The 21,893-nt window shown below is 45.4% G+C and overlaps 1 protein-coding gene across 1 annotated transcript in view; it reads right to left on the reverse strand.

Moving 5' to 3' along the window:
• The window catches only part of ACSL6 (acyl-CoA synthetase long chain family member 6), an 81,346-nt gene that overhangs the window by 34,897 nt on the left and 24,556 nt on the right, over positions 1-21,893 (reverse strand). Inside the window, exons 2-10 of the mRNA XM_060177748.1 lie at positions 17,761-17,981; positions 13,665-13,779; positions 13,124-13,188; positions 12,761-12,862; positions 12,188-12,287; positions 11,009-11,187; positions 9,895-9,927; positions 8,524-8,575; positions 103-285 (exon numbers count right to left, since the gene is read on the reverse strand). Coding sequence (XP_060033731.1) covers positions 103-285; positions 8,524-8,575; positions 9,895-9,927; positions 11,009-11,187; positions 12,188-12,287; positions 12,761-12,862; positions 13,124-13,188; positions 13,665-13,779; positions 17,761-17,981 — 1,050 coding nt within the window. The remainder of the gene's footprint in view (positions 1-102; positions 286-8,523; positions 8,576-9,894; positions 9,928-11,008; positions 11,188-12,187; positions 12,288-12,760; positions 12,863-13,123; positions 13,189-13,664; positions 13,780-17,760; positions 17,982-21,893) is intronic.

The following is a 21,893-nucleotide window of genomic DNA, read 5'->3' on the forward strand; positions in this document are numbered from 1 at the left end:
ATTTAGAAATCAATTGAATATTATATTAAGTATAGATCATTTTACTGTTTGGGGTTTAAACTGTTGAAAAGAATAGATAATCCCACCTGTGGTTGGCAATGAGGATTATTTTTAAAAAAGAAGGAAAGAAAGAAAGAAAGAAAACAAAGCACCTCTGAGACTTCAGGGTGTCCCCAAGAGACACCTGAATTAGTGAGTCTACTTTATTCACCTCTGTCACTTTCAGAAAGCCTGAGAAATCAGCCACCACGTTCCCATGGGTGAGCATCGCACCTTTTGGGTTCCCTGAAAAGAGAAAAGCAGGAAGTTTGAATAATTAGCAACTCAAGGGTCATTCCTTGAGAACAGCACTTGAGCCAGCAGTCCCAGAGCACCTCAGCCTTGGACAAGAATGCAGGTGACACCACTGCACAGATGATATGCTTCAAGGTCTGAAGGTGTGGCTACTATGCTCTTAGCTTCTGCTTTATCACACACACTTGGCACTCTGCTGCTCACTGTCCTGAGAAGGTCTAATCTCCAGAATGCAGCAGCCAACTCTGTGGGCAGAGGACTTCATTGGTGTATCAAGAACCTGCAAAGGCTCCAGGCTCAGACCAGACCAGACCAGACTGGAGATGCAGAGGACTGGGGTAACCTTCCCCACTGCCTCACCTTTCCCTGCTCTCACCTGCTCACTGCCAGACAAGAGACAGAAATGTCCTTGCTTTGTTTTGACATGACCTTTTAATTGTGTCAAAACAAAAAAGGCTCATGAGGAAGTCTAGAACTGCTTGGATGACTCAGTGGCCAGGAGGGGACCCTGTTTATAGCAGGCTATTGAAGGAGGTCAGCTTGGCTATGGTTTTCTGTCAGGGAGGAAACACTGAAGCTAAGCAGATCTGACAGTTCAAGTCCTGATCTAGTCTTTAACTGTCAGAGTAACACTGGCTAGCCATTTCTCTTCTCTCACTTTTCTTACCTGTAAGGTAGAGACAATGATATTCACCTTGTAGGCCTTTTACAATGTCTAAGAGTATAATCCATTTACAAAAGAAGTTAAAGTATATGTTCCCACTGAAGCAGATACAATAGCCATGAAACTCCATAAAGGAGGGGCAGTATGGAGAATTTATCCAGGAAATGTCAAAATACACCATTATGTTAACTTTGCAACCCTCACCCAGAAAGAAGTGACAAAAAGGCTAAGTACAAGTTAAGAGCAATTGCCACTAAAGCGTTCAGTTCACACTAGAATGGCTAATTCTAGGGCACTCAGTAGAGCTCATACCTTTACCATGCAGTAGACCCTGGGTTCAAGCCCTAGTACCACATAGGAGCACCTTGGGCAATACTAAAGGAGCTCCATGATTCTCCATGATGAAGTGGTGTTAAGAAATCTCTACCTCTCATCTCTCTCGCAAAACAAAGTAAAATTGACCCAGGAATCTTCTCAGTGTTGGTAGTATAAGTGTATGAAGCCCTGGGTTCATTCCTGGTGTTGCATAAAGAGCTCATTAATTAAATCAAACAACTGTTCTCTCTTTGTCTTTAAATTTCTCTGTATTTCTGTCTCTCATTAAAATAAAATAAGTGAAACATTAAAAAGGACGTTATTTTTTTTGTTTCACTTCTTTTTTTATATTGTATTTATTTTATGTTAGAGAGGGAGAGAGAGAGAGAGAGAGAGAGAGAGAGAGAGAGAGAGAGAGAGAGAGAGAGAGAGAGAGAGAGAGAGAGAGAGAGAGAGAGAGAGAGCAAAAGAGACCACAGCACTGAAGCTGTCATGGGAGCCCTGTTGGAACTTGGGTAGAGCATATATGGCAAAGCAGTGCACTATCCAGGTGAACTTTTACTTTTTCTTTTTATTAGAGCTGTACTTAGATATCATCAGGAGTTAACCAGGATGCCACTGTGACACACACTGAAACTGGGATCAGCTCATAACTACAGTGTGCTATCTCTTGTGCCACTGGCCCACGTTTTGATGGGCACAGTGAGATTTAGAAGTGACCAAAGTCTGGACTGGTGTTTTCTGATTTAAATTTTTTATTGTCTTTATATATTATTGGATAGAGATAGCCAGAAATTGAGAGGGAAGGGGGTGATAGCGATCGAAGGAGACACAGCGATCGAAGTAGCACTGTTTCACCACTTGTGAAGCTTTCTACCTGCAGGTGGGGACCGGGGGCTCGAACCTAGTCCTTGTGTACTGTAATATGTGTGCTCAACCAGGTGTGCCACCACCTAGCCCTTGGACTAGTGTTTTTGTACAGTAACTTGAAACTGTATCTCAGCCAGTTTAATTTTCCTTCTTGGGGCCAGTAGAGCACACACATTACCATGTGCAAAAACCTGGGTTCAAGCTTCTGGTCCCCACCAGTAGGGGGAAGTTTAATTAGTGATGAAGCAGTGTTGCAGGTCTCTCATCTCTCTAGTTCCCCCTTCCCTTTCAATTTTTATCTAAATAAATAGATAAAATAATTTTTAAAAAATAAATCAAACATTTAATTCTGTAAATTTCATCACAATACAAGAGAAAAAGAGAGAGGATTTGAGAGGAGGATTTCGTTGGAGTTCCACATCCACTAAAGAGAAGGCAGTGAGATTCTTTCTTCAAACCTCAGTCTGAAAGCCAATATGATTCTGAAGTTATTGGGGAAACTCTAATCAGGTTCCCTGTAGTTGGGTACCCAATGAGAAAGTCAAAGAAGTTGGTGACTGGCCACAAGACAAAAACATTGTGGAGATATGGAGTCTAGAGAAGGAATATCAGTATAAGGGGGCTGGTTATGAGAATGGCAGTTTAAAATAGAACCTTGTCCACAAATCAGCTTGCCAGGGCAAAGGGAACACCCCCACAAATCACAGAGAAGCAAGAAAGCATACACCAGAAGCAGAAGCTGACAGAGTAGGAAGCAGACAACTACAGGAAGAGTATAGCTTACGTCAAGAGAACTGCGCACAGTGTCCTTGGAGCAGAGTGAATTTTAAGTCTTTGCCCACAACTATCTCCCAACTTTCAAATCCCACTGAAATTTTCTGCCTTCCCACTGCCACCTGGTGGAAGATGGGAAATAAAAACCTTCATTAGCAAGCTGAAAGAGGAGCAAAATCACCAAGGAGAGAAAGGAAAGCAGACTGCATATTATTTCCCCACCAAGCCAGCTGTTGGCCCTAGTAGGGAAGACAGATTCCTATTTTGACCCAACGCCTGTTATTCTGAATATGACTGTGACTTACTATGGGGCTTTTAGTCACCCAAGGGTGTCTGGAAAAGGCTTAGGATGCCTATGTTTTTATCCGCAGGAAGTAAAATATTTGTGCAAGTCTAAAGGAATATAACAAAAATATAAAGTTGCTTGCATATAATTACATCCCCTGAGATCTGTTTGTTTAACTTTCTGGTGGCTCATGTGTCAAAAATGAGAACATTAGTAATGTCTCCATCTTTGTGTGACCAAGATATGTGGTGGGTAGGATTTTAATGTGGGCTCTAGTACTATATCACAAATTGTAGGGGTGGCTTGTGGTCACAGGGCTTTAGAAGCTACATCTTCAAATAGTAGTTATTAAAATATTAGCCTCCTGAGTAAGATCTGTGGGGTATGCCTTATTTCTGCTTATCCTTCTTTTACTCCAGAATCTCTCCACAAATCTAGGCCCATATCACAAAATTTCCCTTCAGTCAGGAGATGAGAGGCAGTTATGGATGTTTCATTCATACATGGGGTATAACGAACTTGAATACTTATATATGTGCACACACACACACACACACACACACACACACACACACACACTCTTAGACTATGCATAGTGGAGGAGGAAATAATGAGTAGTGGGGGAAATAGTTAAAGAGGTTTCTTTAATGACTGAATCCTTTGGTGGCAAGTGTGGATAGTTTTATACACATAAATAGACATAAAATATACTACTTGAATTTTGTAAGTTATAAACCAATGCCAAACCAATCAATCAAGTCTAAAAGGGAAATATCCCTGCATGATCTCTTATATACAAATCCCATAGAGTTCCCCAGCCTAAGGTCTATTCTCTGAGTACTACCTGGAAATTTTGCATCAGGTTCTGGAGTTTTCTAAAGATACAAAACACTAGGTATGAAAAACTGTCACACAGTACAGGCATGGACTATAGAGCATTGGTGTATTTAGACAGGACAACTTACTCATATATAGTATAACACCAGAGTGGATGACTTGAGAATCTCAACAGCAGTTGAGGGAGAAGTAAGTGCTCACCACAAATCCTGAGAGAAAACTGCAAAGCCTGAGCTGGCAGCTGAGATAAGTCTCCAGAAAGGTTCTGCTGACAAGTGGATAAAGAAGTTATGGGACACTACTGAGAGACTTTAAAAGATGACATTATGTAGTTCAGGACAAAATGGATGGAACTGGAGGAGATTAGGCTAAGTGAAATAAGTAAAGAAGAGAAAGAAAACTATTAGATGATTTTACTCACATATGGAATATGGGTAACTACAGGAAATGGACTTGCAAAAACAAAACAAAACAAAATGAAACAAACAAAAAAAGCCCCTTTAACCAAGCTGTCTCTTAGACTGTGAAACCTAAGGTGGTTATGAGGTGTGTGTTTGGGGAGGGGAGAGGGGAGCATAAGAACTTTGTTGGTGAGAATGGTAAGTTACATATGCAAATATATGAGGGTAAAACTATGCCCTTGAAATTCCAAGTTGCTCAGGGATGAATATACTAAGCATTACAAGCTAGACCTATTTGCATACCAAGTTGCAGAATGGACATTTCCTCTGGTTCTCTCCTTTTCCACTACAATATCAACAAATAGTGCTGCCACTGACACCCCAGCATCTCTGCAATATGAAACTTACTGTCCACTTTCCACCTTCAACTCACAAGCTCTGTGGCAGCACTATTTGTTGATACCACTACCAGCCTCTGCACACGCTGTTCTCTCTGCAGAGAATTCCCTTTCTTCAGGGACTGCATCTTCAGCACTCTGCTTAGACTGGCTTCCTCTGGGAACCCTTTTGGTCCTGTTGCTCTGACCTCTTGGTGATCTCTGTGCAGACCTTTGAGGCAGTGACTGACTTGTATGAATCTACCTTATGACATAGACTGTGAGCATGTCTTGTTCATTCCAGTGTCTTTAGTCCCCAAAAGAAGATTTGAGGCATAGTAGGTGCTCAATAAATAAGCTGAATAAATACTAGAAAATAATATTTAAAACAAATTCTGGGGAGTCGGGCGGTCGCGCAGCGGGTTAAGTGCAGGTGGCACAAAGTGCAAGGACTGGCATAAGGATCCTGGTTCGAGCCCCCAGCTCCCTACCTGCAGGGGAGTCGCTTCAACAGGCCGTGAAGCAGATCTGCAGGTGTCTATCTTTCTCTCCCCCTCTTTGTCTTCCCCTCCTCTCTCCATTTCTCTCTGTCCTACCCAACAATGACAACATCAATAACAACAACAATAATAACTACAACAACAATAAAAAACAACAAAGGAAACAAAAGGGGAAACAAATAAATATTTAAAAAACCCAAATTCTGAAAAAGATACATCCTAGACCACTGTATTTTCTACTCTGGGAGGAGACAGTGATCGAACTCATCAGGGTATATCTTAACTATCACGCATATGACCCACTTTTCCAAACTGGGTTATTTACATCCACAAATTATTTTTTTGGAGAGAGGGTTCAGATTCCAGTCTAGATAATGATTATTTTGAAGTAAACAACCAACCATATGCTCACCTAATAGTCCTCCTGGATTATAGAGAAACCTCAAGCTCTCACCTCCTCCCAGTCCTTCTTGACTAGGGATTTCAAAGCACTACCTTTTTTTCTGAGATTCTTCAGAGAAATTCCCATCCCATGGTAAACAACAACAATAATAGCTTTTTAGAGAACATTTCCATCAAAATAATGAGCTGAATATCAGGCTCAGATCATATTTTCCTTCTTTTCCTACTTAAGAAAAAAAAAAATCCAGAGGCTGGGTGGTGGCAAACCTGGTTGAGCACACATGTCGCAATGTGCAAGGACCTGGGTTCGAGCCCCCAGTCTTTACCTGAAGGGGGAAAGCTTTGCAAGTGGTGAAGCAGTGTTGCAGAACTCTCTCTCTCTCTCTCCCTCTCTCTCTCTCTCCTTCTCTCTCTCTCGCTCTCACTCACTCTCTCCCATCACTACCACCCCCTTCCCTCTCAATTTCTGGCTGTATCTATCCAATAAATATATAAATATATTTAAAATTAAAAAAAAAAAGAAAGGAAGGAAGGAAGAAAGAAAAATCCACATGGCCCTTGATGAAGCAGGGAGCCAAGACAGTCAGCATGGGAGGGAAGCTGGATTCAGTGCTGTGATTCTGAAGTGGTTAACAAAAGGATGACTCCCAGAGACAAAGAACAGGCTTAGGCTAAGGACCAGGAAATTGTGTAGTCAGGCAGACAATATTCAGCAAGAGCTCTGTGCATTCCTCAGCTCTGTCCCCACCTAAGCGAGAGCTCCAGAGGGGAAGGATCAAGCATTAAATCACTACCCGCTTTTCAAGTCCCATATATTTCACTTCCATTCCACAGAGCTTGGTCAAGATGACTCAGATTCTGATTAGGACTCCATAGTCTAGAAAAGCATTAAATGTGAAGTCTGCTCTCCTGCTGGGCAACAGCACACTTCTACATATATATATATATATATATATTTTTTTTTGGTAAACTTGTCTTTTTTTAAATATTCATTTATTTATTTATTCCCTTTTGTTGCCCTTGTTTTTTTTGTTGTTGTAGCTATTATTGTTGCTGTTATTGATGTCGTTCTTGTTGGATAGGACAGAGAGAAATGGAGAGAGGAGGGGAAGACAAAAAGGGGGAGAGAAAGATAGACACCTGCAGACCTGCTTCACCGCCTGTGAAGCGACTCCCCTGCAGGTGGGGATCCGGGGTTCGAACCGGGATCCTTACGCCAGTCCTTGTGCTTAACCCGCTGTGCTACCACCCGACTCCCACTCTTCTACATCATAAAGTTCTTTTCCAGACAGGAGGGCAGCATCTGTGACCGAGTGACATATCAAAAACCTGAAGGCACTCTTGTGGGTCATAGTAGCAACTTGCTCCCTTGCCCAGACTGAAAGAATATGCCACTCAGAATTCATGTTGTGAAAGTTATGACAATGCATTCATACACCTGAAAGGCATTTTTTAAAAGAATTCTGGGTTGGCTCTGGATGTCAGCTCCTGGAGAATAAGAACTGTGTTAGTTATTTTCTGACAGTTTTAGGAGAGCGTGGTGGAAATCCTTGAGTCTACTTGAGCTAATGGCAAAAATTCATCTTGCTTCAATAAAGTCACATTTATTGTGATCCACTCACACAGGTGGAACTGTCTGTGGGCTGGTTAAATGTCTGTCAAATGTCTTCAAAGCTGTGTCTATGGAATCTATGGGGAATCCAGTCCACTGCTCATTAAAGGCTACCCCTCTTATCCTATGGTTTTGTCAATGTTTCCTTTGTGTAAATAAAAAATAAAAACAAACAAACAAACAAAAGACAGGCTAGTCCTCATCCTGGAAAAAGAATATTTTTTCAGGGCAAGTTCAAGTGACTTCCCAGGTCACTGATGAGATGGAGAGGCATCAGGGGAAAGAGCACCGGGCTGGAGTCAGTAGAGTAGGGCATAAGCCCTCTGCCCTCATTTGCAATATTGTCCCCTCAAACAGTTCCCATATCTGCTCACCTCTCTGGCTGCACAGATGTCCCAGCAATGCAGTGAGAGGGTGAGCAGGGCACTGCAGACTGTGAAGTTCTTTGCCTATGGCCAGGGTCCTTATCTGTGTTCTGTCTCCCCTGGGAAGCTCTCCTCTGCTGGTCTTGCCAGTGCTGTTGCATATGGTCCTCTGCCACCAGGTATGGAAGGGAATAGTTCTTCTTGGCCTCTTTCTGTAAGTCTTTCCCAGGGCACACCAGTCTAGCCTGCAGAGCATCTGTACCACCCTTTCACACATCATCCCATCTTCTACATGACTCCTTGAAATACCCCCATTACACTTGAGACACCAGGAAATGTAATAGCAGAGACATTAAGTGACTAACTTATAGTGGCCCAGCTAGTGATAGTGGTAGAATTCTTTTTCCAGTCACTGATACAAAAGCCAGACCAGAGGAGTGAGAGATGCCTCCCCTAGAGGAAGGACCTCAGTGAGAAACGTCCTTCCTTCAGCATGTGGCTTGGCAACTTGGCCTTCCTCTGGTCCCAGCTCCAGGAAGCATCAAGTCTCCTGCCCCTACTTTAATTAATTATTTGTTTATTTATTTTTAACCAGGAGTTCAAGTTGAAACTCCCATTCCACACTATCTGTATCCAGCTACCTAGTGCTGCCTTATACTGGGCACTGAGAATAGCAGCAGTGGAGTCAGCAGCTGTTGGGAGTCAGGCCCAGAATAAGGCTCAGCCCATCCCACAGAGGGCACCAGAGTGCCTTGTAGTCATTCCATCACTCCTCCAGGGAAGGGTGCAGGAGACTCTGGTTGGTGATCTGGGTGCCTCTGCTTACCTGTTGTGCCACTTGTGAAACACACAATGGAGAGGTCACAGGGTCCTGGGGGCTGCAGAGGTGAGAAGAGGTGTGTGTCAAGGAGACCTGTGCAGGCAACTAGGTCCTAAGTTCTCTGGGCCGCAGCAGCAGCCAACCCCCTCTGTGTACATCTTGTTTATTCTGTGCATGAGGGATGTGCCGGCACATGTATGTGCTCCTTCGTGCTGTAGTCAGGAAGGTAGGCAGGTGAGTTTCCAGGAAAGGGGGAGAGAAGCTGAGGAAACCTAATGGGACAGACATCAATCTGCCCCACCAATGTCACACCTGGTCTCACTGCCTGCTTTACTCGAGCCTGAGTTTAGTTCTAGATGGGACTGGGCTCCAGCAGTCTCACCTTTCCTGAAGGGGCATGACCTAATTCCCTTCACTCTTCCCATTTTCTCCAAAATGTCTGTTTTTACACTTCAAAATAGAATGTGTAGCTCAGGAATTGAGCTGCTTGCCATGTCACCAAGGGGGCTTGGCATCAGGCCTGGGCACTTAGTCCTGAGACCACTGGGAGGAGCCCATCATGCCTGCCTGCACACAGAGGATGACTTCTTAGAGGAGGTGACACAGGAGTTGATGCTGAAGGACAAACAAGGTCACTCCAGAGAACAAATCTCTAAGGCGAGGGCAGAGTATGGAGAAGACAACAAGAGGGGCAGCCTGGGAAGGTTTTAGGGAAGCAGTGATGTAAGAAGGCTCATAGAGTTGGTGAGAATAGAGTTGATCTAGAGGGAGAACTAGAGGTGAGAGTTATTATTAGAAAACCAAAAACCCCTCTTGGGCTATCATAGTGGGTAGCTATCTTGACTGATGGCTTGACCCCAAATATTGGGTTGTTGGAAAGGTCATGACACATTTTTGCTTAGAAAAAAATATGTAATGACTTTTCTGACAACTTAGTAGTGTTAACATAGGGATGACACACAGAAAAGTTCACAAGTAAAGATATACAAAGATAGCAGAGCCACAAGGCAGCTCAGTCCTGGAATCCTCTATGGGTCCTGGTGTTACTTCTATCCATCCCAACCTGTGGTGAGTTCATTACTTTCCCCAGAAGTCCATTATGCAAAGGAGAAAGATTTCCCAAAGAAAAAGTTGCTGGGGAGTCAAGAGTGACCAAGAGTGACTGCCTCTTTTCCTCCCTCCCAAACACCTGTTTCTTATTGGAGGTCCTTTCCACAACCCCCACCCTCAGAATTTCTGGGTGCCCCAAGTGGGCATACCCTGGGGTGCTCATAGGAGTTGCAGATTGACATGGCTGTAGCACGGTGAGGGGGCTGTGTGAGGACAAGGCTCTGTCACCACCTCGCACAATAGATACCTGCTGGCAGATTAGCTTACCACAGGAGCATGATGATTCTGTTGACCACATTCCTGGAAGAAGAAAACACTGTTTTTAAATGCTTGAAAGTTCTCACCACTCAAAACATAAAACAAAAATAAAAAAAACAGCACAGAATACCTTGTTTCTGTATTAAGACTAGTATTCAGGATTACCTACCCTCAAGTGGGCCACATGGCAGAGACCAATTCAGTGACCTCTTCTAAGAAACACATCCAAGCCTACGCTGCTCTACATATCTCTACAGACAAGATATTATAGACTAAGGCCCAGAGGGAGACCAGGTATGTGGACAATGGAGCGGACTAGAGATGTCCATGGCATATCTGAACACAGGCTCAGGACAGTGGGTGAGTGGCCTGGGATTCTAGATGAGCAGTCAGGATAGGAGGAAAATAGGGGGATTGCCAGTATAAATGTTTCTCCAAAAGTCAGGGGTGCAAGTGCACCGGCATGATGGATACAAGTAGGGGCAGATAAGGAGTTAGGAGATAATTGGAGAGCACAGGAACCTATATCTAGTAAGTCATAGGGAGCGTAAATTTCATGAGGTCTTGAGGGTTAGGATGAGCTATGTCACTGTCACTCCAGCAGGCCATGAATTGCCAGCAACTTGACAGCATTTCTGGGGAAGCCATGCACCAAAACTCCAACACCACACACACACACACACACACACACACACACACATACACACACACACACACCAAACAAACACACACTCCAAACAAACAGTCCTACTGGTTGTTTAGGGATCTGGGATACAGTTGCAAGAACCTCTCTGAGGTTATTGGATCTCATGTCTACAGTCCTCAGGCACAGCCAAGTTGACAGGTCAATGAAGAGGCTCCAGTGGTTGTCTAAACAGGTCTGGGGCAGGCTAGCACCGCCATCCAGCTGTGAGTGCCTGTGTCCAACCAGGCCGGTCACCTAGGAATGTTTGCACACCAAACCCATCACCTACCCCTAGCCCCTGTGAAGTCAGTCTAATCTCAATACGGGCACAGCTTGGTAGTCATCCACCCCAGGGCATGAAAGTTATAGGTAATTGGCAGCTCTAGCTTGATGACCAGCCAACTGTGGCCTGGCAAGAACCCGGAATCAGACCCTCACCTCCACAGACTGCATGGATTTAATGATCACTCCGCACTCCTGCCCTCTGTCTTTCAGGGTTTCTTCAAATGGTTCCATAAGAATGATCAGCCTGAGCCCTGGTGTCTCCTTCCTTTCCACATGCTCTAGCAGAAGCACTGCCTTCTGAGGTTTATCCACAATCACAGTACTGATGTTAGCTGTAGGATCATGAAGGAGATCAGGCTGTGTGGTTACAGGTTATGACAAGGTTGGGGAGCTATGGATGTGTGTACAAAGTTAGTTTGATTTTATTTATTTATTTATTTATTAGATAGAGACAGAGAAATAGAGGGGGAAGGTTGAGATTGAAATAGAAACCTGCAGCACTGCTCCACTTCCTGTGGAACTTCTTCCCCCCTGCAGGTGGGGACCATGGACTTGAACCTGTGTCCTTGATCATGGTGACAAGTGTGCTCAATCAAGTGTGCCACCACTTGGACCACCCAAAGCTAATTTGTAAATAAATACATAAAATAGACTGTGTGGGCCTTGTGCTACCCAGACTGTAAGTACATGAATTCTCGTTAAAGTCAAGAACAAAAGCCTAGGACATCACCTCCATCAGATGCCATGCATTCCTTTGCTCTAGGTTTAGCCCTGCACATCACAGGTTTGCTACAGGTATTTACTACCCTCTATCATATACTTCAGCCTCAAAGGGTTGGCAACCCATGTAGGGACTGGTGAGATTTATTTACTTACTTTAATGAGAAAGAGAGACTGAAAGACATGTAGGGACTGGTGAGATTTATTTACTTACTTTAATGAGAAAGAGAGACTGAAAGACATGTAGGGACTGGTGAGATTTACTTACTTACTTTAATGGGAAAGAGAGACTGAAAGACAGACAGACAGACACACACACACACACACACACACACACACACACACAGAGAGGGAATAGAATAAAAGCGGAGGAGTAGAGGGAGGAGGAGGGGGAGGAGAGGGGAGGGGGAAGGGAGGGGAGAGGACAGAGCACTGCTTATGGTGGTGCTGGGGATTGAATCCAGGACTTCAGAGCCTTAGGCACAAAAGTTTTTGGGTAAACATTATGCTATCTCCCTAGCCTGGCAAAGTTAGTGTCAATCAGCATAATACCAGAGGCTAGGGATGAGGGGTTGCCTGCCAAAAGCAGAGAGGGGGCAATGGTAGGCTTACCTGTGTTGATGATGTAGCGGATAGCCCCGGGTCCCAAGGTGTCATAGAGTGGAACCACTACCATAGAATACGTATAGCAGGCCAGCTCCGAGATGATCCACTGTGGAGATATACACAGGGCAGGGTGAAGGAAGCCCAAAAGAAAGAGGAATGTACTGCCCTTTGGCCCAGGCAACTAAGATCTTTGCTCTTGGTTTCCAGCCCAGCGGGCTCTGTTCTGACCCTTGACCTTTAGCAAGGTTAACAGGCTATGCTTGTTTACCTATAGTTTCCAGACTAGGAAATTCCAGAATTTCATGTTCAAATAGTCCCTAACCTACATGCAGGGCTTGTGTGGGCTTCCTCCCTAAATCTTTCCTCCCACCTGGTTCAACAAGCAGCTGTTTGTGAAGCTGTGTGGGTAGTGGATTGTACTTGACCAGTGTCCACTCCTAATTAGAAGGATAATCAAGGGAGGAGTGGTGGCATGAACCAAAGTCTCTCAGACCCTGAAAACAGTGGAACATGACTTGATACAGTGCCCAATCCTATACTCTACTGACAATTCTAAACCAAATCAAGACAGATGCTAACCTCTGGCCGATTTTGTGCAAAAATGCCGATAAACTGATCTGTACTTGCTTTACAGTTGTGCTGGAGAAGTCCGGAACCTAGAAATTCAGCCCTGTCTGCCACCTGCACAAACACAGAGAAGTGAAAAAATAAGGAACTCTTCAGGAGAGACGGGACACCCCAGATGGGATTTATAGAAATATGAGAGACCTCCCCCAACTCCTACCCTTGTAAGATGGAAACCTGTGAAGCTACTGTCAGAAGTTTGGCAGACAGGCCAGGCATGGAAATAATGGCCCTCTGAGACCCAGTAAGGTTCCCACAAACTCCCAAGTGCCAGTCTGCATGAGTGAGAATGGTGGGGGCCTGTTCTCTGTCACTCACCTCCTGGTAGGACAGCCACTGATAAGGCTGCTTGGGTTTCCTGAAACCAAGACAGGGTCCATTTCCTGCAAAGAGATAAGCAGATCTCATGGCAGGACAAGAACAGGCAGGAGTGCCACCTGCAGCTGCCCATCTGGCACCTGCCTGCTCTGTACCATGTGGTAGCTTCATGGATCATGTGACTGCCACTCCCTTCCACCCCAGGTGCTTGTTTAATGTAAAGAACCCAGCCATGAAATCTTGTCCAGGGATCTAGAGGCTCAAGTTCAAAACCATGCCAGCCAAAAGTCTGATAATTCAAGGCTCACCAGAGGCTGCCAATCCTGCCTAAGCAATGAGTTAGGGTCAGGCTGTACTGTAGGCTGGAACAAAACTGAAATTATTCCTTTGTAGAGGCAGCTCATTCTCTGATACAAGGGCCAAGAGTGGCTTCTTGCCTCTGAACCTGAATACCATTCACCTGATACCATGCTAGCTCACCTCCACCTGCACACTCTCAGCCCTTGCCAAAGCCCTTCCACAATCCCATGGTCCTTCTTACCTGAGATGCTCAGCCCACGACGGAATACTTGGTACATGGTTCTGGCGTCATCATAGTAGTGGGTGAGTAGATGAGGGCCATCTCCAATCACAGATCGCCGGGCCCCACCACTGTCCTATGAACCAAGCAGGGGCCAGAAACACTGGCTGAAGCAGGCAGGGGTGTCAGGAGAGGGCATCATCATGCATCAGGCTCTACATAGTTTGGATGCACTATGGGCCACACTGCTGGGACTGGGACACACTTTGTGTGCATTTGCACACATGGCCTAGTCACATACAACCTCTACATATATCCACATACATGAGACTTGTACACATATGACCTGTATACATTCATATTCGAACACCGAAGTTCCCCTACAGGTGCACCACATTGGTCTCCAGCATATGCACACCAGACACATGCCAGTTCAGCATACACAGAGTTGTCCAGATTTTCAGCAACTGCTCATATACAACTGTAGTCTACCCAAACAGTGGAGTAAGGATTGTGGGACAATTTCTGACTATGCCCTAGCATCAGGATGACCTTCATAAGGTGTCCTCACCTCATCCAAGACTGTCATGTCCCTAGGATAAGGAACTTTTGTGTTGGAGAGTGAGCCCACTATCCGCGAAGTCCAGGCCATTGTTTGCATGAGAATCTGAGAGGGTAAACCCCCAGCCCTCCCCCTCTGGGTTTAGAAAAGGGCAGGTTCCCCTTGACCTCTGGAATTTATGATGGCTGGACCCCCAGACATGGGCGCTTTTCTACACATGTCACATCTCCCCCCTTTTTAAACAAAGGCCATGAATTAGTGTGTATGGCTAATTTGAAAACCACCTCAAACATCCTGATTATTCAGCTGCCTCCCTTACCCCCTGCTCTGAAGTGCCTGCAATTTACCTCTGGAGAAATATGCACTGTGAAGCTTGTGATCAAACCTTGTAATGGTAACCTTTTACTTGTGATCAAATAGTTTGCAGGTCAATATGTGACTATACATTGTATTGCTCTGTGTTTGGGTTAATGATTACCTCAACCTTCCCCCTGAGCTATGGGTATATCTGCTTGTATTTACTCTCCTAATAAATGAGTTGACCCACTGAGGCATTCACTCCCACAGCTGGCTGCTTGTCTCTCAGTGCACTTTGCCCTCACCATTCGGAGCCACCCAAGGAATCCCAGGGGGATGCTCTGACCCTTCGCTGCTGCTGGCCAGGGGGGTGGGGGACCTGGAGTAAGCCCGCATTTTTGGATGTCGTCTATAGTTAGGAAGGCTCCTGCCCTCCATTACTCACATACTACTGTGAATTAGTTTGAGGAATGTGCTAAAGGTACTTGTCTCCAAGAACAGAGTCTTGAAAGACTGTGGAAGAAGCAGGGAGGTACGTTCCTAGGCCTTCAGTAGCATGGATCCAGAGAGGGAGATACAGTAATTGCCCTCTGCACTAAGGCCTGGGGAGGGGAGGGGGGCTTATTCTTTTGCCTCCTTCCCTTTCACCAAACTACCCCTCTGCAGGATCCCCAAACCCAAAACTCTCTTGTGGCACAGCACTACCTCTTTTGTTAGCATTGTCCAGGCCATTCTCAGTTGGCTGTGGTTCACCACCTCTCAGCACACTGGAACTGAAAGAGCCAAACTTAAAACTACATGTAGCTCTCAACTGCAGAGCAGTGGGAAGTTCTGTTCAGCCAGGTTTTCCTGAGTACCAAACCCACAAAAGAATCATGTGAGAAGCTGGAGACATACACCAGCAGGCCTGGTTAGTACTCAAGGTAAAGGAAATGACAGAGCAAGAGACTGAGAGAGACAAAAAGAACTCAAGGAGGTATATGTGTCAGAGAGGGGCTACTGAGATGAGTTTTGAAGACTTCACAGGGGTTTGCCAGGCAGAATGAGGAACAGGGAATGACCAGGGGCAATAGCACTGCAAATATTTGGGGAAAGGAGGCACAGATGCATTTGAGGAACTGAAACCAATTTATGGAGTTCTGAGGGATAAGTGAAAGAGATTAGAGAAGCAATTGGTCAGGGTCAAGACTCTGGGCTTTAGGATGAAAGTCAAGGGAAACTTTTAATATGATCTGAATGGTGTTTCTCACCATGTAACGTACATAATAAATGCTACCAGGCTTCTATAATCTGGGACCCTCTCATCTCCCCTTATGCACCCCTGTTCTCTCCTTTGCCTGCTCCACTGCAGCCACTCTTATCTATATTCCCAGGGGACAAGGCAATGGAAGGCTCAGTCCTTCCAGAAAGGGAGGACTTGGTGGTGTCCTGTATCCAGTCTTCCCAGCCAGAACCACAAGGTGACTCACTGCAGCTCCCACACTAAGCCAGGACCACGCCCTAGACTATCCAGACTGTTGCCACTTCCAGCCCAGGCACCTCAGCTGCCTCCCAACACCTGTCTACCACAGCTATCCTTCTAAAGCACAACTTGACCCTGTCTGTCCCAACCATTAAAAACCCAAAATAAATCCATGCTTCTCTGCATGCCCCTGCCAGGTTCTGGGGCTCTGTCCTTGCTGACCTCTCTAGGTGAATGGTAATGGTAAGCTTACCAAAGATAGCCAAAATTTGTGCTTTCTCTTACTAATTTAAGGCTCAGTCTATATGGTACCACAAAAGATATTGGTTACCTTTTGGTGGTGCATCTTTCTCTGAGTCATCTAACCAAAATCTTGCCACAGCCTCAGAAATCAGGCACTGTTTTTATTACTCACTTGATAGCTGAGAAAATTGAGGACCTAAGAAACTGCCAAGGATTGTGTGACTAGTAAGAGGCTCAGCCTACCCTGGTAGGCAGGGCTACCAGTTCTCAAGGTAATTCTGTCACCCCTCTACTTGTCCCTACAAAGCCCCTTTCAATAGTCCAGCCACCCCTCACATATGACCACTTCCCAAAGCCACCAGATGAACTTTTACACACCTGCACCTGTGTACACATCATTCATTCTGCATGAAATGCCCCCTGAAGATTCATTCTTATCTTAACCTAAACTCTCTCCTGCAAGGAAGAACTCTTCATGGACACCAGTCAGGAGCAAAAGATGTGGAATATAGATGAATAAAGCAAATAAACTAGAAAAAGAAAAGAAAAATGAAAGGAAGAGAAGAAGAAAAAAGAAAAAGAGGATAGCCAAACTTTCTTTTGTACAATGTGATAACAAAGATGGCCACTGGGGGGAGGGGGAGGGATGCTGGGAGGGACACAGAACTTTGGTGGTAGGGATTGGGGCATAGTGACATGCATGCAGCAAGTGTGGGTATTAAAATACTTCCCAAATCTTTTAATTAAAAGACATATTAAATCACTAAACTTATTTATTTTGGACAGAGACAGATAGAAAATAAGAGGACAAGGGGCAATAGATAGGGAGAGAGAAACACCTGCAGCACTGCTACACTGCTTATAAAGCTCCCTCCTGTATATGGGACTCAAGAGGGGCATGCTTGAACCCAGATCCTTGTGTACTATAATGTGTGCATTCAGCCAAGTGTGCCACCACCCAGCCCCAATCACTAAACTTTTGAAAGCCATGTGCTGACCCATGTCTGAGGCATGACAGAATTTTTAAAGGGGTGGGTGGTGGGTGGATATCTATAGCTTGCTCGTGGACATGGTTCTCAGGGGAAGAAAACTGAGAAGCTAAGGGAAATAGGGGGGAGCATTTCAGTCCATGTCAGTGTAACTATATTATCTATTCAAGGTGAACATATTAATGTTTAGAAAATAAGAAAAATTTAAAAGGTAAAATAATCTCCATAACCTTAATAAACAAATAAGTTTCATAAGCTCTTTTATGATTAATATGGCTGGGCTTACATTTGTCTACCTTCTTGTCCTCAGGCTTTCCCTGTCAATCCATGTTCTGGAAGTACAGGCCCCTGGGGGTGGATTCAGCTCTGGGTCTCAACACCAGAACAGGGCTGGGAACAGTGAGAGATGGAGGAATTTACCTCCATCTCTAAATGGCAGCCCATTTAGAACCTTAGATTCTCAGGGCCATTTGAGGTTAAGTAAGCCACAAGTTTGGCATCTACCATCAAAGTGCCTGTTCTTGTGTGCTATTCTGCAGAGCCTGGCTGCTTGCACCTGCTCACCTCTACTTCCTCAGACTGCATCAGGAGGTTGCACGGTGGTTGCAAGGCCTTTGGCCGGTGAGTGAACCAATAGGCGAGGATGGCAGCCAGAGCACCCATACTCACGAGGGTGGTGGCTGAGAGACTTCGGAAAAACTGACCCAAGTCACCCAGCTCAGGCAGCCTCAATATCTTCAGGATCTCTTGTGTCTGCATCTTCTCCAGAAGTGAGAGGATTAACTCTGCAGGGAAAAAGAGATGGATGAGGGAGGAATCTTCATGGCTGGCTAGAGAAGAGTCTGCTTCTCTCCTCTACCTAGGTTGGATCACTAGTGACACACTGACCTTGGCCAACCTCTCAGCTGGTCTCCTGCTGCTACATAGCATATCCCAGAAGCCAGTCTGATAGAATGGTCTTAACCAGTGACAGGCCAGAACCCTCAGCAATTACACCTGGCAGTCAGACATTCATCCCAGTTATCCCGAGAACCATATGCTTGGGTCCTAGGCTGTGGCTGATAGTTGTTTCCATACCTTCCAGGGGCAAGGGTGTACTCTGACAGCTCTAGGATTAATGTCTCCTGAGCCACAGTGTACTCAAACTTGCTGGTAGTATTTTGTGTGTCTTTACTCCTGGGGTATGGAGGACAGAGAGGCAGCAGGCATGCCTAGTATACTGTCCAAAATGAGTGGGGGAGCCAGGATGCATGCTTCTCCCAAATCACTTCAAAGCCCCTAATCCTGGGTTTGAACCTGAGAGAAACAGAGAAGGGAAGGGGTCTAGTGGCACTAGGAAAGACAGAAACAGGCTGGGGCTATGGATCAGCCTGCCAATGCCCATATCCAGCAAAGAAGCAATTACAAAAGTCAGAATTCCTACTGTCTGCACTTAAAAAACAATTTTGATCCATACTCCCAGTGGGGGAGAAAGAGGATAAGAAGGCTCTGAACTACAGCTCCATCAAGACCCAGAGAGAGAGGAGAAAAAAAGGGGGGGGACATTTGGAAACAGTAATAGGGTCATGAGTGGCTTGGAGAGGAAGAGAGGATTGGACCTGGAAGAAAAAGGGGACAATTACATAAAAATGTAGACAGATAGTTGTAGAGATAGTTAACTCATGCTTGCAACCGTAGGAGAGCTGCAGTGGATTGCAGTAGAGGGATAGGGGATTCAGAACTCTGGAGGTGAGAACAGTGTGAAATTATCCCCTGTTCACATATAATTTTGTAAATCAGTATTAAGTCACTAATAAAATAATAAAAAAAAAAGAAAATGGAAGTGGTAGTGGGAGCAGAAAATGATGGGAGGGGAAAAGAACTAAGCCCCAGAGTGAAAGCACTTAGAAATGTGATGTATGTGCTCTGAGGGATAACTTGTATCTGTTGTGAGACTGTCTGTGGTGGCCAGGAAGCCATGTTCATTGAATGCAGCCCAAGAGGACACAGAGTACCTGCCAGGGGGACATGGTGAATACCCTGGGGTAGATAGTGACTTTTCTTTTTTAGAATTTTATCTATTTTCACTTTGTTTTTCTTAAATTTGATAGCATAGAGAGAGAATTGAGAGGGGAGAGGGGAAAGGGAGACAGAAAGAGAGGCACCTGCAGCATTGCTTCACTACATGTGAAGCTTGTCCCCTGGCAGGAGGGGAGTGGGGCCCTTGAACCTGAGTCCTTGCACACGGTAACATGTGCACACAACCCAGTGCTCCATGACTTGACTGCCCTGAAAGCACTTTTCTGAGAAGCACTTGTGTTTGATTTTGGTTTAGAAGGAGAGTTCCCCAGGGGCTGCTGTGGCAAACAAATAGCCAGCTGGGCTCAGGGCTCTGCACTTGGCCTGAGACTGAGGAAGGTAGGGAGGGTGGCCCAGACTTCTGAACCTCTTTGGTGTCACTGCTCAGGCTAGAAGGGCTTCATGGTACCTACTTATCTGCTGGTCTCCTGAGGGCCAGGTGGGCTCTAGAATGCCATGCGCCACCCACTGCCACCCTCCTCATAAGCCCTTGGCCTCTGGAAGAACAGCTGTAATTTTCCTCCTTGGTAAACAAAAGAGAAACTCAACAGTAGTCACTCCATGGCCAAGGGACAAGAGCCAGACAGCAATTGTCTGACCCCTGACAGGAGAGATCTGCTGAAGTCTCAACAAATGGTATTTGTGCTAAGCTGTAGCATCATCACATGGGAGATGTGGGAAGTGATGTGCAAAGTCATTGCAGGGAGAACAAGTAAAATTCCTTGATTCAAATCCTTTCTCTTTTACTTCAAAGCTACACAAAGTATTTGTGGGGGGAGTGGAAGGGGACAATTCACCTAATAAAGCAGGTGCCTTATCATGTGTAAGGCCCTAGGTTTGAGCCCTGGCATCACATAGGGACACCATGGACAGCACCATGAGAGGTCTAAGAATGGAGGTGCAGTGCTGCAGTATCTCCCTTCCCCACTCTTTCTCTCACAAAAGAATCTTCATCCAGTTGAACATACCCTACCATGCTGAATAAACCTCTGTTTCCCCATCTTCAAAATGAAACAGTATCACTCAAGCAATTAAAATTCCTTATATTGTATCTGGCACCATTAAATTACAGGCAAGTTGGGACTAGAGATGGCTGGATTTATGTTTGTCAGACCAAGGAGACTGCTCAGTTTAGGCCCATCCAAACACTGGGCAGAGGTGGCTGTGTTCCTGCAGGGACTTATGTTCTACAGATGGCATGACAAACTGAGTCCAGCTGAGTCCTGGGAACACTCACCCACTACCCCCAGGTGCGGGATGCTCCCTGGGGAGCAGACAAAGTGAGTCCCCAGTCAGAGAATTCTCACTGAGTTCCTGAGCTGTCTCCTCTAACAGAAGGAGTTTTGAAATCATCCCACAGGAATGTTTCCACTCTTGGCCTATTGATCAAATTGAAGTTCTACATCAGCAGAGACCCATCTATGGCCCAAAGTGAAGTCACCAAAAAAAAAAAAAAACTGCTTGGGGGAGGATTGGGCAGGCAGCCAGATGGTTTCTTTTGGATCTTTATTCCTCTAAGCTAAAGACAGGGAGGCCAAGTCACAACCAGACCCATCTGATAAATGACCCACAGTATTGTAGAATATCCTTACATGTCCACCAGATTTTGGAATAGATTCTGAGTTCATGGATACTCCCCCTAATGGACTGAACTGAATCAATGGGCTAGAAATTCAAGGCCCAATATACCCTGTCCAGCCCCTAAAAAATTCAACTATACAGTCTCAAAAGTTTTAGAGAAAACCCTGAAGTGATACCTCATATCAATGGTCCTTGGCTATTGTTCATGGGTCCTAAGGAGCAGCAGAATGTGGGACTGAGCTGCAATGTTGGGGTTTTCACACAACACAGTCCAGGATGGTCAGATCTTTCACTGACCTATTTCCCCATCCACCCATCCACCCACCCACCCACCCACCCATCCACCCATCCACCCATCCACCAATCCATCCACTCGTCTACCTACTCACTTGCCAAGCAGACCTTCACATGAATCCCACTCTCATCTAGCTCAGTGTTGGATCCTGGAACAAGCCAGATGTGGACTTGCTCTCAGTTCCATGGGAGAAACATTTGAGGATGCAAATCGAATAGTGTGGTGTGAGCATGGGAAGCAAGAAGTGGTGCCAACTCAGGTATGGAGGGTGAAGACAACCTTCTGGCAGGAAATGGCATTGGTATTGAGACTGAAGGCTAAGAAGAAAGGGTATCCCAAATAGAGGTAAGCAAACATAGACAGTGTGGAGCATTCATCACGCTGAACATTCTGTTCAGGAGACAATGTTGTAATCCTGCACAGTCTTGTAAGAGTCAATACCACCAGTCTCTGAGGTAGGTCTCCTAGGTGTGCTATGTTTTCAACAGTGACCATTTCCCAGGAGAGGGAGGAATGGAATGGAATGGAATGCATCTAAACTCCCTGGATTCTGATACCTTGGAATCACTTTCCTATACAGCACTCTATTAGACCTTCCCAACAGCTCCATGTGCTCATTACATAGTGGCACTATAGAGACTCCTTTTTACCTGCCATGTGTAGCTACACAGTTGTTGCTGAGGAGTTATTCTGATGCAGTCTCCGCCCCCAGGTTTTACTACTCCCCGCGAAATCCTAGCAGTGCCCCCTTCAACCAATCCTG

The sequence above is a fragment of the Erinaceus europaeus genome, chromosome 2, assembly GCF_950295315.1.
Source record: "Erinaceus europaeus chromosome 2, mEriEur2.1, whole genome shotgun sequence".
In the NCBI taxonomy this organism is placed as follows: Eukaryota; Metazoa; Chordata; class Mammalia; order Eulipotyphla; family Erinaceidae; genus Erinaceus; species Erinaceus europaeus.